The sequence below is a fragment of the Hirundo rustica genome, chromosome 13, assembly GCF_015227805.2.
Source record: "Hirundo rustica isolate bHirRus1 chromosome 13, bHirRus1.pri.v3, whole genome shotgun sequence".
Classification (NCBI taxonomy): Eukaryota; Metazoa; Chordata; class Aves; order Passeriformes; family Hirundinidae; genus Hirundo; species Hirundo rustica.
In genome coordinates, this window is record NC_053462.1 from 3,424,123 (window position 1) to 3,440,575 (window position 16,453).

The following is a 16,453-nucleotide window of genomic DNA, read 5'->3' on the forward strand; positions in this document are numbered from 1 at the left end:
ACCTGAAACCCTCTTCCAAAACTAAGTGATCTTCATTGTTGCATCCTGCTAAATCCTCCCTGACAAACAGATGTGGGTATTTCCCATCTCAATTCCTCTGTTACTTAGTGCCACAATGCACAAAACATCCTTCGTCACGTTCTACCCTAAACACTTAGCAGTCTTTAGGCAAACTTTAGGCAAACTGTTTCAGTGTGATTTACAGAAACACAGGAATATTGAATGATCTACAGCTCAGGACAGGTTATTCTCCAAAAGAGAGGTGAGAGAAGCAGCTGCTACTGCTCTGTGAAGAGAGAACAAGTCAGATGGTGGCTCCAGGACTGAGTGTGTAACAGCAAAGCCCAGGTATCCCCCAGAACCTGGGCAGAGAGGCTGCTCTCATCAGGGCAATCACAAAAAACGTGGCAAGAGGCAAAATCTTTATTCCAGTTCTGAAGTGGAAAAAACCCGTCATGGCCACAACTCACCACTGGACAGTTCAGTAAGCACAGAGGAGGGGGCACCTGGCCCGGCCAGGCACGGACTGAGGACACGGTCCCAGAGGCACTTGGAGAGGAAGCTCAGCTTCAAAGTACAAGCACTAAACATTTTGGCTCAAATTTTTAATATAAAAATTCACTAAAAAGGCTAAAATGTGACAAACCATTGGAAATACTGTGACAAACATTCGCCCTTACGCAGTAAAAACCAAAACAAACCCAAACTGGCGAGAAGCTTTGAAATGCATGCTTTCTTCTTTCTCCTGGTACGTTGGACCATCAGCTGCTTTAAACGTTCATCTAGAAAAATCCATGGCACCTTCACCTCACAGTTCAGTGCAAAGGACTACTCTCGATGGACCAGCACAAATAAACCCAGTAAAAAGAGGACTGCATACTGGAAGAGAGAGCAGAGATACAGGAGTGCACACTGACATCTACAGCAGCAAATGTGCAGGGCACAGGGTTCTGCCCTTGTTCTCATGAAGGAATTATAGCTGGGGTGGGAAAAGCAGGCAGGAAATAGAGCTCTTACCTTGAATTTTGGATAATCGTTCATTAAGATAGTCACTATTCCAATATAGGGCACAAATCTACAAGAATAAAGGTTTTCTTAAAACAAACACTATTCCAGGGTGCAGAGGGAGAGTCAAGCATCTTGAGGGCTGCAGTCAGGGCTGGTGGCTTCTTCCTCCCTGTCACAGTGAGGCTGAATGACAACCAGCCCCAGAGTGTGTTTCAGCCTATGCCTGAGGCAGATTTCATTTGCCTGCAAACACTGAGCCTCCCAGGACAAACCTGCTGACAATTCTGATCAAATCTGCGCCCATGCTACCCTTACATCTGTGCCCATCCAGCATCGACATCTCAGGATGCAGCTCAGAACTCGATGCCTTTGCTTAAGCCAAACGAAGACCTGAGCTCTCCACACCCTCAGGCAGGTTACAAAACACAGCAGGGACAGCTCAACACAAGGGGGGAATTCACCACATGGCTTTTGGGGACAGCAGGGTGGAAAGCCCCATCATTTTTCACTTCACTTACCCTCTCGCTCGTCCTACTACATCCTTCTTCTCCAGCCAGTGCTGTCCCTGTTTGTAGAGCCCTCTGTCATCCACAGCATTGTTGTCTCCCTTTGTCAGAAATTTGATGTCTCCGTTTTGCCTGGTAAAGACAAGACAGCCAGGTAAGGCAGGACAAACACCTGCTAAAAGCTGCTCTACAACAAGCATGAAGAGACCAACACAAGGGCACTAGAAGCAACCATGTCCTACAATTCAAGGAGGATAAAAGAGGGAAACTCTGTCAAATGCAGCAGAAAGCAGATGGTTTGTAAAAAAACTGCCACGGGAAGATGAACTCTGGCCCCAGCCAAGCTTTCCAGCAGAGTTTCAGAACAGAACCAGCACAAGCCATTTCTAGTGCAGGTGCAGCTATTGCCTCTTGGCTTTTGACCCATCTTGTGTTAATGCTTCTCCTGCTTCACACAAATGTTGGATTCTGGTCTCCCTACTACCACACAAAAGGAGAGGTTGGGATTGAAGCACAAAGCTCTACTCAGCAGTGGGCAGAAGCAAGCTGAAACTTAGAACTGGTTAGGAAAGGGGGACAGAAAAAAAAACCAACAAATAATACCATGATGACACTGCATGAACTCAGGCTGTGCCTACATCTGGAATGCTCTGGGCAGTGCTGAGCCCCCCAGATCCTTTTCTGCAAAGGAGAGAACTGGCAAAGGTTGAGAAATGGTTAACAAGGTCTGGAACCACTTCCATACAAGAAACTACAGACCAGGACTCTTCAGCCTGGAAAAGACAGAACTGATGGGAGGTACGACATAGTCCATCACAAATGACAGCAACAATCAAATAGCTTTTCACTGTCTCTTCCAATGCAAGAGCCAGAGGGTACCAAAAGGAGCTCAGGAGAAATGGGTTAAAGCCAGGCAGAGAAGGTGCTATGCAGAAATAGCCATAGTGCAAATCAAACCACATCTTTCTGTAAAGGTATTCTGGTTGGCAAAAAAATATATTGGCTCAAAACTTGACCTGATATTCCATGTAAAAGAGGAAATTAGGCTATTCATAAAGAACTGGGACTTTGTGCTTCAAATCGTAACCTGCAGAAAGCAGGGAAATTATCACTACATACTCTCTCTAGTCTTTAATTAATCCTGAGATGAATTAATTAGCTTGCCAGAAACGGGACTGTGGAGCAGATCAATCTTTTGCTTTGACCAGGAAAAAGCTTTACAGATTCTTTTGCAGCCATTCCCGTTCAGATGCTGGAGAGCAGCCCGTGGCACTGCTCAGGGATCCACCACTGTCACCTTCCTGTGGCACCTGCAGGCAGGTGCTGAGCAGCAGCATCCTGGGTGCTTGAATCTCAGCTCTCACAGAAATGACAGCTGGAATGCAGAACAGGAAAGCAGGCAGTTCTTTGGAGCTCAGGCTGTTTTCATCACACCTCAACACCAACAGGTTCCTTGACAGGAGATCCTCGGAATGGAAAAAGGGAAAAAACGCACAGCTCTTTCTGCAAAGCTCATCTGGCTTGTTGTGTGGGAACAAGAAACACTCCAGGAGCTTAGAGACACTGTCTGGGAAAAGATAAAGATCTCCAAAGGTGCAGATAATGTAGTTTAGCTCCGAAGAGTGATGGCGTAGGAGTGCAGCACCTTATTGAGCAGAGGCAGGCTCTGTCACGACGCGGCGTGAGAAGCCCACGGTGCACTTCTCTGCTGTCTGAGGTGAGTGAAGTCTGGTCTGGCTGTCCTGCTCCAAAACCACTAAGTAAATTTTGACTGCAGACTCTGTGTTAGTAATAAAGAACGAATTCAATTTTGGGCTGAAAACAAAAAGAAAAGGCCAGCAAGTAACAGACATTTTCTCACTGACACAATATTGATGTGAACTGGGGCCTGAGTTGCCCCAAAATCACAGAGAGCACTGTTTCTGTTTTCCTGCATTTTGACACTCCTGTCAGCTTCTGCAGAGACTCTTCACTTCCAAGCTGGCACTAGAAAATTATTCTTTAAGTAGTGAAAGAAGCAACTGACACCTAAATCCTGCCTTCAGCTCCCAGGTTCAGGTTGCAATATGGGTTTTTCAGTTTATCTCTCCTAATAAAAAGATCAGGTTTGTGCTTGGCTGTTTCAGTTAAATGAAACCTGAAACACTGCAAAATGGTTTCACCTTCTCAGGACTGGCACTACGGCTCTGTTACATTTAAACAAAAAATAGTACTGGATACCCTAACATCTACAGATAGAACCAGGCAAAAAAAGAAGGGTGGGCAACATCTAGAGAGAAAATGCTGCACAGAACAGGGGAGGAGGAAAACTGCATTTCACTTGAAAGGGTTCCCACACTATCACAAAAAACACTTGTGCAACATTAGGTGTCAAATTCAGCTCGTAAATCGACCTTATTTTTAAATCAGTGGTATCGAAGAACAGCACTTTGAAAACAGACACTGTTCAAAGTCCTGGGCACAGAATAAATCTGAACAGCAAAGAATGTGCTTTACCTACTGGGAGAGGCATTGTCTCGTTACCTCAGAGGCAGGATTCCAGCTGTGCATTTATGTGCACAAGGCTTGGTCACCCTTCAGTTGGACCAGACGAAAACACGGTCTGGATATTCCAACAGCTTTGGGAAAGGGACCCTCTCCATCCCATCGACATCTCGACCAGAGGAAGCCTCAGATGTTACCTGGTGCAGCTCCAGCTCACACCAGAAAGCATTCACTCAGCAGAAACAGATGCTGGAGCCCAAGCAGCTGTTGCATCTCAGATATGCCTTGAAGAATCAGGGATTCAGTTCAAGATTCAGTTTTCACTCAACTCACACAGTTGGCTCGTGTCCCCACAGAGTGGCCTGGAGAGGCCACAGCTCCATCCAGCAAAACAGGAAAGCTCAGGACTGCAATGGAAACCTTGGCTGGAAAACTGAGCCCTGTTCAGCCATGAAATCAATGCCTGCTCCATTCCTTCAGACACACAACCTCCCCAGTGCTGAGAGTGAACAGTACACAAAGACTCTGAGGATAACAACACAACTTTCTGGAGAGACGAAAGCCCCTGAGTCTGCATGACAGCAAAGACAGGGCCACAGAGACAAGCTCTGAAATAACACACACTACACACAAAACACCCTTCTGCCACAGCTGTGCCCCACAAACAAGACTCACTCCACACAGAAACACAGCCATGCTACAGCAGACTGCACAGCAGCTCGGGACAGAGGATGGCACAGGGGACAGCAAGTGGTGTCAGCATTCCAGTGCCAAAAGGGGCCCCAAGAGAGATGGACAGGGACTTCAAACAAGGGCCCTAAAGCAACAGGACAAGGGGAAATGGCTTCCCACTGCCAGGCTTAGATGGGATATAAGGGTTAAACTCTTCCCTGTGAGGGTGGGCAGGCCCTGGCACAGGGTGCCCAGAGCAGCTGTGGCTGCCCCTGGATCCCTGGCAGTGCCCAAGGCCAGGCTGGATGGGGCTTGGAGCAATCTGGGATAGAGGAAGGTGTCCTTGCCCATGGCAGGGGATGGAATGAGACTGGTTTTAAGGTCCTTTCCAACCAAAACAGTTCCATGATTCTACAGTTTGGAGTGTCCAGGGCACTGGCACAGGCTCTCAGCCTGTGCCTTCTGCTGGATGATCTCTACAAGTTAACCAAGTAAGGACAGGTTTTGTCTGTCTGAAACGTCCGTGTTACTTCCTACAGCACCTGGATATCTGGGATTGACATCCCAGCCATTGTTTACCCAAGCAGATGAAGAATACCAGTTAGGGAAACATCAGCAATAGAACCCCCAGACCCTTAACATACTTCTCATGGATTTTCAGGACACGATGCACGATAGGAATTTCCCTTCCCTCTATCCTAAAGACGACTATTTCTCCCACTCTGATTGGATCTTCAATTCGGTTCGTGAGGAACAGGAGATCTCCTCTGTGGAAAGCAGGCTCCATACTCCCGCTGAAAAAGAGAAGAAGAACAATTGGACAATATTTAAACACTCAGTACCAGGTTTCAGAGTTCATGGCCCTTTAAGAACAATCTCACGAGAACCTCATGAGAAAGAGAAGCTGTGGATACCCCATTCCTGGAAGTGTTCAAGATCAGGCTGAAACCTTGATGAAGAGCTTCTGAGAAAACCACCTTGGAGCCTGGGCCAACTGTGCAACCTCTAATGCAATCAGGTTTTCAATCATCAGCAGTTTGGATCTGTAGGGAAAAGAGCACTGCCAGTACCTGGTGTTACAAGCACATCCAAAAGGAAAAGCTTTTTTAATAAGCAAAAAACTGATGACGAACACTGTCTTTTGATTTTTGAGCTCACCGTTGGCAGGGCGATGCTGGCAGCTCTGTAACGATGGGAAGCTTTTTTTATATAATTTATTTTTTAGAGATAGCTAGATAGATTATCCTCAGGAACAAAGCACTGAAAACATTAGGCTCTTGCATTCCCCTCTGAAACAGACAAAGGGACTTGCCAAAAAATTGTTACTATGATTCATTGCTTTGCCTAATTATCTCATTTCAGGCACCACGACTCAAGTTATTTTTCTTCTGTCTTGTAAATGGCAATTGTTACCAACTACTTATCCGTCCTAATTCCACATAAATAATGCAAAACAGAACAATGAACTTTAACTACCGCGTGCATTTCTGTTTTATCTTCACAGGGCACAGCAGATGCAGCTCAGAACAGCAGATGGAGTCACTGAAGAGGGGATGTGACCCTGTCCTACTCACTGGGAGGAGCAGCAGGAAACATCTGCCCTGTACTTCACACCAGGAGGGAGCTCTGTAAGTGACACCTGGTCATGGCATTACAGCACTTCTACATCACGAACACTGACACAGAAACACAAAGAAAAGGCCAACGTGGCCATGGAGCAGGTGCAATACACAGTGGCAGCCCAGGGAATTTGTCCCAGGCAGCAGGAAGGTGGCACTAGCACTGGTGTAAGGACAACATGTGACACCCAAAAGATAAAGTGACAGAGGGACAACTCTTAAGCTCAGGACCACCTCTGTAATGGACAGTCATTAAATCATCGCAGATGGGTTGGAAGGGACCTTAAAGATCATCCCGTTCCACCCCCTGCCATGGACTGTGACACCTTCTACTAGACCAGGCTGCTCCCAGCCCTGTCCAACCTGGAACACCTCCAGTAATGGGGAGCCACAGCTTCTACGGGCAACCTATGCCAGGGCCTCGCTGCCCTCACAGGGAAGGATTTCCTCACACCGACCCATCTAACCCTGCCCTCTGGCAGTAGGAAACGGGACACCCCATTGTCCCGTCACTACCTGCCCGGGTATAAAGTCCATCTCCCTCTTTTCTACCAACCCTCTACCAGCCGGCTGACAGAGCGAGGGGAGATGCTCTCTCTACCCACTCCCTCTCCCCTCGCTATTCCTGAGCCCGGATTCCTAAGGAGCGTCTCGCCCGCTGGGGCTGTGGCAGGAGCCTCCGTCTGACCCATCCCTATGGAGATCCCGCTCGGGGGCCCTGGCGAGTCCCCAGCCCGGTTAAACCCCTGGGGGTTTAAGCCCCCGCACCCCGGGACTGACCTCAGGACCACCACGATGGGACTCTCGCTGCCCGTCACCACCATGAGCCCTTTCCAGATCATGAGGGCGGAGGACACGATCATGCCGAAGTTCAACACCTGGTAGTACAGCTAGGGAGGAAGGGGGTCGGTCAGGCCCCGCCGCCGGCGCACGGCAGGGCGGACGGGCCCCATCCTCCCGCTCGGCTTTCCCGCCCCCCGACCCCCCGACCCCTCGGGCACCTGCCGCTTGTTCATACGCCGCACATCGTCCAGAAAGTCCAGCGACAGCATCGCCGCCGCCGCCGCCGCCGCCGCCGCCACCCGCACGGCCCCGCTTCCGCTTCCGCCTGCGCGGCAACGTCACCGCCGCTTCCGGCCCGCGCGCGCGGGGACCGGGACCGGGAACGCGGCCGGGACCGGGAACGCGCCCCGCGCACCCCACACCCAGCGAACACCCCCCACAACCAACACAACAGCCGTCCACTGACACGCCTCATCCACGCGATGCCGCACTCAGCCAGAAGCCATCCAACCAATGCCCAATTCCATGCATCCCTCTTGCAATCAGTCCCAGCCAGTGAACACCGCATTCGGCCAACGCCCATTGAACCCAACCCTACCCAACCAACACCCGACACCCATCCACCTGCCAGCCCTTACCCTTCACACCCCGTTCAGCCAATAGCTCATCTACACCCCATATGACACCCCACCCACCCAACCCCCCACATCCAACCTTTACTCATCCAACCAACACACCATCCAGCATCCAGACAGCTCCAACAGGCCCTATCCAAGTCACGAGACCAGATGGCGATGAGCCCAAGCAAAGAGATAAATAGTTCTTAAATTATTTAAACATCATCAGAGTAAACAATAACAAGCGGAGTTCTGGCTCAACAGAATGAAAAATAATAATGGTATAGAAGGTAACTGTATTACACAAAGCATGGCTGTGACAAGGAATGAGGGAGGAAAGAGAGAGTCAATGTGACTACATGGAAAGAAACATCTCCTAAAGGATGGGTAGTGCTGAGCCGCAGCAGGAGAGGAGTCACGGAGCTACTGACGGAGCGCCAGCCCTGCCACGCTGCTGGATGCTGGCTCCCACTGGTTCCAGCACCTCTGTGGCCTGTGCTCTGCTCCTCTCCCCTCAAAATGAGCTGTCAGGGTGTCCTGGCACTGGTACATCGGGAGCTCTGGCATAGTTTCACTCCAGCTGACCCCACTGACAGGATGGGGGATGTTATTCCCTTCTGGCAATGGTGCCAATCTGAGCTCCTCACTGGGATGAGCCACTGAGCACCGGGCCTGGCAACACCCACCCCAGGATGGCTTCCAGCAGTGCAACTCCACAGACAAATGGCCAGCGTCTCCCCGAGGGGACCAGGTCCTCCTAAACACTGTACTCACCGGGGAGGACTGGGGCTACAAAATCCTCTTTCAAGGATGATTCAGGTCCGAGACATCCCATTAAACTGCTTTTTACAAAAGAATGTTGTTATTTGGGCAACTAAAGAATAATCAGCACAGCTTACAGCTCGAACCCATCCCACGTGACGCGGATCCCAGATCGGCCAGCATTTGTCTGAGCCAGCGTTATGAGTTAAAATGAGTAACACAAAGGCAGGATGGGGAGAGAAAAAAAGAAGCCATAAATAGGAGAAAGAAAGGGAGATTGGGAAGGCAAGGCTGGGGCTCTGGGCAGAGGCTGAGGCGGTGGTGGTGCACACTGAAAGGAGGAGAGCTCATCTGAAGGAAACTGCAGCTGCAAAGTGCTCCTGGATCCTCAGGAGTTGGCCAAGCCCCACTGAGGATTCTGGCCCTGCTTTCCCTTTTCACCTCTCTGGGCTGGCAGAGAGTTAGTGCTTCGGATGCAATGGCAGGGTTGGTTTTGTTTTTTTCTGTTTTAAATTTCCCTTACAAACAGGGGTTAACGGAAAGCAACGTCCATCCCAAGAAATCAAGAGAATATTTCAAAGATTTGCCCCAACCCCACCCTGTATTTTGAGTAGAAACCCCCCAACAAAAAAACCCCGATCAACCAAAAGGGCTTTTGTTTTGCTTTTAAGTCTTAAGAGACTTTGAATGATTGTTCTGTGAGGTGGGGCCTTCTGCGCCACACATCTGACTGTGCTCACAAAGAGCTGAGTCACTTTTGCACTCTTTGTATTTGTTTTCCTCTTCCACTGTAGTGTTCAACTCGCCATTGTAGTCCTCGTGTCCATTCTTACCCACGTCTGTTTGTAACTTCTGCCTTTCGTCTTCCTCCTCCTCCTCCTCCTCCTCCTCTTCTTCCTCCTCATCTTTGACTTTATGAACAATGAAGAGGTGTCTGTTCAGAGAGATGTGGGAGGTGTAGCACAGGCCGCAGAAGCAGCACTGGAAGGTGGAGCTGTCGGTCTTGTGCTGAGGTATGTGTTCCTGGAACTCAGTCCGGACGTCCGTCTCGAAGCCGCACTTAGCGCATTTCCAAGGCGCTTTCAGTTTTTTGGCCGGCGGCGCATCCAAACCCGCAGTGCTCTCTGCCTCACCCAGCTCATCCGGTGCCATCCTCTTTGGAGATTTTGCCTTAAAAAAATAAGATTAAAAAGTTACTTTATCATTTGAACCCAGGGAAGAGTAAGTGCTAAAATCCACACGCCGTGTCTGAAGGTGCCGGAGGGTGAAGTCATGCCTAAGGGATCCCTGAGGCATTCCCCTCCCTACCCACACCCAAACACCTCACCCGGTGCACAGGATTTCAGCTGTCGTCCTGTGACATGAGATGGGAATGCTGGGACAGGCTGGCTGGGCAGAAACATGATGGGGAAATAGTTTAGAATCACGGAATGATGGAATGATTTGGGTGGGAAGGGACTTTAAAGCTCATCCAGTTCCAACCCTGCCATGAGCAGGGACACCTTCCACTATCCCAGGTTGCTCCAAGCCCTGTCCAGCCAGGCTTGGACACTCCAGGGATGGGGCAGCCACAGCTTCTCTGGGTAAAAATTTGGTTTGGTGCAGGAAGGAGGAACCCACAGAAGAGGGACATCTGAGGGACACAGGGGGGTCATTAGCCCAGACAACGCTTCTCAGATTGAACATTCTCCCCTCCACTCAGATTTTATCTTAGTGGCATCGCTCTGCAACTCATCCCCTCTGTCTTAGAATCCTGCAGCTTCTTCTCCCATGAGAATAACTTGCTTAAACGTGTCCGTGCAATGATATCCAAAACGGGTATTTTTAAAATAAATGGAGCAAAGAAGCCCAAGTAGCCAACCCTCCACTCCACACCAATCCAAAACAAAATCAGTAGAACAATTACATTTGCTGTACAAAATTACACATTCCTACTTAAGGCAAATGCAGTTCTCATAGGTAATGGATCTAGCAAGTATTTTAAAACAGAAAATAAATCTTTTATAACTAGCAGAAAAAATAAGGGAGAAAGACGAAAAATGTGCCATGCTCATGAATGGGGTACCAGGGGAAAACAAGGGTAATAACAAACTTAAATTACAAAATAGAATGAATAAATTCCAGTAAAACAGCAAAAAAATCTTGAGAAATGCAAGATGCAAATGCATGTTCTCCTGGTGCTGGTGCAGCTCAGCTGAGCTCGCACTGCTGACCCTGACCCCACCAGAGGGAACCAGGCTGGATGGAACCGAGTGAGGGAAGGAAATCTACCCTATGGACGGGAGGGTTTGACTGGCACAAGGCCACAGCTCGACGTAACACCCCGAATGAACAGCTACTCGGCAAGTACATTTAATTGTACATTTAATTTTCCATGAAAATAGGTATCAGTTACTTCTGCTCTGTCTCTCTCTGGAGCTTTCGCTTTGGCCATCTGGGATAAGTCTGGGTTTTTGATGCCGTGCATGAGGCTGATGTGGTTCTCCAGCATGAATGGATGCGTAAATGTCTGATTTTCATCTGTGCAGTACCTTGGAAATAAAAAAACGGAAGAGAATTTATTAGAGGATATGCTTTTTGTATTGTGCCAAACCAAGAGGGGTCATTGGAGACAGTCTGGTGATTAATGTACCATTAGATTACCAAAGTACACAGCAAAGCATTGTTTTAATAATAAAACATTACCCTGAGAGCAAACTAGAACAGTTTGGAGTTTGTCACAGTGCTCATGAATGACAGTAGGGCATATCCTCTTTACAGTGATAAATAAATACAGGGACTAGTGGGGGTCAGGCACCCTGTGACAAGTATCAAAGAGGATGGATTATCGGGATGGAAAATATATGGGAGAAGAACAAAAACGGACTCTGAGAGAACTACACAGAGAGAGCTGGTGACTCGTGTGACACCAGCTGTGTAACAACCCAGTCCTGCACCCAGCACTCCCAAGTACCAGGGAGAACCAGCATTACATCCACCAGACTGTACCACAATACAGTTAAAATTCTTACCAAACTGCTGAAATTCCAACTTTTATACCAACAATCTAGGCAGAAACACTCATGAACATGCCACTTATATGTAACTCTTCATGTCTGAACCTGGCAGGACTCCAGAGCTGCTACAGAACTGGCTGACATCACAAAAAGGAGCTGTGAAGGGGACGTGCTGTCTGTACCTCCACCCCTGGATGACTGAGATCTTCTGGAATAAGTGCCAGGCCTTGCAGACATATAAACCAGCCCCCCTGAAATGCACAGAGGGCTCTGTGAAAGCCCAAATGGAGTATCTGTGCTGTTCTGGTGCTTGCCAGCACAACATGGTCAAGGTCAATCAGCTACACATGGACCTGAGCAAGGACAAGTGACACCAGAGTCCTCTGAAGTGCCCTAACTGCATCTGAGACAGAGAGCAGCTGAAGTGTCTCTGGGTAACAAAGACATCTTCTAAAAGGACAGAAGAAGATTCCTACTGATCTTCCAGTAACTAGAGGGAAATTAAGTAACAGTCAGCAGTGATGTGAAAATGGAGACATGCTCATTGAATGCTTCTGGGTTTTAACAGGAATCGCTCAGAGGATAAATCAATATTTTATGATGATGGAAATTTTCTTCTTTGTGGAGGAAAGCTGAGAGGTTATTAAGTGCTATTTATCAAAAATAAACATGTTGAAAATCAAGTGTTTCAGACACTTTGTACTTAAGACTTGGAAAAGAAGAGTATCATCTTATAACAATAACCAAGTGAATTATGAAAGAAAATACGCAATACATCACAATATTTTGCAATTTGCCCTAATTTAGAATTCTTTCCGTGTGAGCAGGGAAAGATGCTTGCCTAACCTGAATTACTCCAGTGACAAGCATGGCAGAAGGGTGTTCAAGTAAGTCCTCCATCACTGATTCCTCCCTACAAATTTATCTAAAGCCAGACCTAAGCAGGGCAGGGGGAGAAAAGGGAAATCGCAGCTGGGAACGTTAGAAGCCAGAGGATGGTCACCTACAAGCAAGCATGCTGGAGTCATAAAAATTGTCAGTAATCAGATCCATGACAGATTTTACTCATGCTTCACATGGAAACCCAGGAGAAGAGGTTGACATGAAGTTAAGGCATCAAAACCCCCTAAGAGAGTAACAGGCCAGTGATACAAAATGCCCAACAGGAAGAAGGAAAAGAAACACCAGAACCAGAAGAAAGGAGGAGCAGTGGACATGTGATGCCTTACAGAGAGCTGAAAAGTGTCAAGGAGGAATTCAGAGACTGGAGGGTAAGATTTTTAGAGCAGCACTCTACAAGCTAAGAGGGATCAAATGGAAGACAGGACAAGAGACCCCAAATCCAAACAAAGAGCAGCTCTTGGAGATATTGGGACAGTATTTCAAGGAAGAGGTTTCATCTGCAGAGAGCTGTGATGTCTGTGATGTCTGTGAGTCTGCCACTTCAATGACTGAAGAGAGCACAACTGCTGTCCAATTAAGACTTCATCAAGAGATTTAGTGAAGGAGCAGCTACAAGCTGGAGAATTAAATGCAACCACAATTCCCTTGGATTGCTAGCTGTGTTTCCTCTGCTGGCATGATCATTGTCCCCTGGGTGAACCAGTGGTTCCGTAGCTGTTGTTCTGAAAAGTAACAAGGTAATGCACTGCAGGCTGGCATATCCTAGGCTATCAGAAATTTCCACACAAATCCTTCTGCCCAATAATATCTTGTGCTCATTTAAAACCTGAAACATTCCACTCTAAAAACAACTGATCCAGAGAGAACAGATTTACATGGATCAGGTGAGCGTAACAACCAAGACCATCACCCACAAACTTAAAGCTGAATGAAACACAATAGGGGCCAACATTTCATCTCCTCCAGAGGTTCCAAGTCAGAGCAGTTACAAGAAATGGAAAGTTTAGAAGAGCCAGATTAAAAAAAAAAAAATTCCCAGGAATGTATTCCCAGTGGTAATGCCTGTGCTGTATTCATTTACTAAAAGCTGTTGTGGCTCACTAGATAGTCCAAAGAAATACAGTACTTGAGGAATGTACTTGTACTCTTCAGATGAGGTTTTAGCAACTTGAGCACAGTGAAGTGACAACACATGTCAGAAATGCTTGGATTAAACCAAAGTTTTAGACAAATTAGAAAAATCCCCCAACCTACATGACTGCAAACTTCTTTTCCAAGCCAAATGTGCTTTAATCCTGTTTCAAAAGGATGTCTCGGAATGAGACAGGAAGGAATTTTGCACGGTCACTCAGCATGCAGCTTTCTTTGCAGCAGTTACAGAGGTAGAGTCATAAGCACTGGGCTTTGTCCTGAACTGAGATTGTATCCACAGCTGACCATACATTGAACAGCAATGATTTTCATTCCCCACTGATTTCCATAACTTGTCTGAAGTCTCCAGATCCATTTTCCAACTCTGAGGCGTGACTTCCCAAACAATTCCAGCAAGTTGAACTCCACTGCCCTGCAGCCTGTGCAGTCAGTTCTGCGTTCTAAAGCAGTGGCAAGATCTGGTTCATTATTAGGACTTTAGACACCTTTTGCACCCAAAGAGAAGGCGCAAGAGTGATGGATGACCACACCAACCACAAAGCAGTGAAAGACTGGCCCAATATTTTATTGGCTGTTTCACAACAATGCAAAACCTAAATCTTATTTACCACCTGCAGATATCAAATCACACCTCCCCTTACATTTGCCAAAGGCATTCGCTGCACAGTCAAAAGCAAGGTCTTATTTTAGCCACTAAGTCTCTTGCGTTTAACACATTCTTCTCCTCGCTTTCCTTCAGCAACTCACAGACTGGAGTAGACAAAGGAGCAGCAGATGTGAGTTATTACACCTTCCAAAGTTGAAGGATGAGAATGCTGCTGAAAAGCAGTTTGCAAAGTGACACTGGGCACGTACCAGCAAGTGTAGACCTTCTTTGCTGTGTCGTGGTTATTGCGGATGTGTCTGCGCAGGCTGTTGGAGGCATTGAACGAGCGCTCGCACTGGCGACAGGGGTATCGCTTCACGGACTGGCAGGGAAAGAGAAACAGCTTTCAACAGCAGGGACGTGGAAAGCATTGACTGGATTCTAATTCCCCTACATAATATGTAATTCTGTTGATAGAGATCACTGAGATTCTGAGATCCCACTTAGATTCAGCCCAACAGTTGGGTAATACCAGCATTGATCTTATAAAACCAGGATCGCTTAAAGCACGTGCTTGATTTTATTGATGTGTTTATTAGGAATTACATATATGCTTCTCCTGTGGGTTCATTTCACTACTGGACCCCATGCAGAATTCACTCAGTGGAAGGTCCCTTTGGCCCCAGGAGGCAGTAGGACCCTAATTAAGTACAAGTCCACTTACCCTTCTCACTCATAAATCAGCACAAGAAAAGGGCAAGATGCTAAAAAGCATCACACGGACCCTTCTGTTATCCATGTATGAGAACCAAATCCCCCTAAGAAAGTCTGTTCTGTAACCAGCCTCCTCCAAAATTTTCCTACAGCCCTTTATATAATCTGCATGCACATTCCAATTAACAACTTCTTAGACTTGTTTAACGAATACATGTATGCATTAAATTGAAATATTAGGCCGATTTTCTACTTCGGTGACATTCGAATGGGAAAATCTAGCACTCAGCCTAATCTCATCTTCTTCTCCTGAAGTGAAGACATCATCAAGTGGGACAAACCAGCCCACCCCAAATCAAGTAGAAGGACTCGAACACCATGATCCAGATTCCCATTCATGGCTGGGTGACTCAGGATATCAAACAAGAAGTCCTGATGCCAAAGAAATCTGGCTGCACACAGCATCTTGGCCCATGTTCTGCCAGTGACAAGGATTAGCTTGACAAAAGTAGGTCAAGGCAATGCAAGGCTTGAGCTGGATGAAACACACAAAGAATTGAGATTTGCAGTTCTTGTAGTGACAGCCCTGCAAAGGGGCCTGGAATGCAGGTGTTCCTCCCCAGTTTGCTAACTCAGGTATTACACCCAAGTCCTTACCCTTCCATGATTTCTCTTCATGTGGGACACATAGGTTTCCCGATCAGGGACCCACTGTGAACATTCCTTACAAGTCCAACCAGTTCTTCTCAGCCTGGACTTGGATTCGGGATTATGTCCTTCCACCCTCACGTCTTTCCTCATCAGAGGAGAGGGGGAAGTCCCGTTGGCTACCAAAAGCTCCTTTGGTGAGGTATGAACCTGGTTCCTTGAAGCCTTGTCAGACTTCTGCCGAAAGTTTGAGAGCTCTTCAGGATTACGGGGAACTCCATGAACACCCTGTATAACAGTAATAGTGGAAACGCACGTAACGTTTACATGCAATTCATATTTCACAATTTTATTTATAAAGAAATACCATTTACTATTTAAATACAGAAGTTAAATCCCCACTGGCCCCGCTTGCTCCTGTATGTTTTCCCATTTCTCCTAGAAGCTGCTGCAGTGCTTTCCCCGCCAAGAGATCTTCCCAAGAAACATGAAGCTTCTATTTCTGTTTCCTGCATGACAACAGCCGCTCCTTGGTGCTGCATGTTTAGCATTTTGGATGAGCCCTGGGAACTCTGGTTAAACAGGGAAGATGTAATGCAAGAGAAATTTCAATTGTCGTTATTTCAAGAGCCTAAGCTCTAAAAACACAGAGCTTTGGTAAGCTCTGAATGAAATGTTTGCTGGTACCCTGGGGGCTCCAAAGCTGCTTCATCTTTGCTCAAGGGACGGGAAGAGAAAATATTGCAGTTTCTCCAAGTCTATTTCCTTCAATTCCACTCTACCTATTGATATTTATATTTTTCACGGTTCAAAACTTTGCTCCTGACATATAAGATCAAGCATAAAGCCAGGAACCAGCCTTATAAGGAATATGGCTCTAGGCTCTTTGGTTATTTGACAGGCCAAAATCCCAAAGTCCTCCAAAAAGTTATTTTAACAAAGCAAATCGAACATAAGGAAAATAATCTAAAAATGAAGAGCTGTGGGAAAGCAAAAGCAAGTA

The 16,453-nt window shown here is 47.1% G+C and overlaps 2 protein-coding genes across 4 annotated transcripts in view; both read right to left on the reverse strand.

Moving 5' to 3' along the window:
• Positions 1-405: 405 nt before the first annotated feature.
• Positions 406-7,397, reverse strand: SEC11A (SEC11 homolog A, signal peptidase complex subunit). Of its 2 annotated transcripts, XM_040077197.2 has the most exons (6): positions 7,291-7,397; positions 7,070-7,179; positions 5,315-5,464; positions 1,527-1,646; positions 1,018-1,075; positions 406-879 (listed from the first exon to the last, which is right to left on the reverse strand). In XM_040077197.2, exons 1-6 carry the CDS (start codon positions 7,339-7,341, stop codon positions 829-831), a joined length of 540 nt encoding a protein of 179 aa, XP_039933131.1. In that variant the 5' UTR covers positions 7,342-7,397; the 3' UTR covers positions 406-828. The 2 variants fall into 2 exon arrangements, with proteins under 2 accessions (XP_039933131.1, XP_039933130.1); XM_040077196.2 differs by having other exon boundaries at positions 406-1,075; positions 7,291-7,390.
• A 480-nt stretch (positions 7,398-7,877) lies between these two features.
• The window catches only part of ZNF592 (zinc finger protein 592), a 35,750-nt gene continuing 27,174 nt past the window's right edge, over positions 7,878-16,453 (reverse strand). The window contains exons 6-9 of one of the 2 annotated variants that reach the window (XM_040076918.2): positions 15,460-15,738; positions 14,358-14,470; positions 10,847-10,982; positions 7,878-9,621 (exon numbers count right to left, since the gene is read on the reverse strand). In XM_040076918.2, the coding sequence (XP_039932852.1) occupies positions 9,118-9,621; positions 10,847-10,982; positions 14,358-14,470; positions 15,460-15,738 (1,032 nt within the window). In that variant the 3' untranslated portion in view covers positions 7,878-9,117. Of the gene's footprint in view, positions 9,622-10,813; positions 10,983-14,357; positions 14,471-15,459; positions 15,739-16,453 lie in introns of both variants that reach the window. The other variant, XM_058422343.1, reaches the window with a different exon arrangement.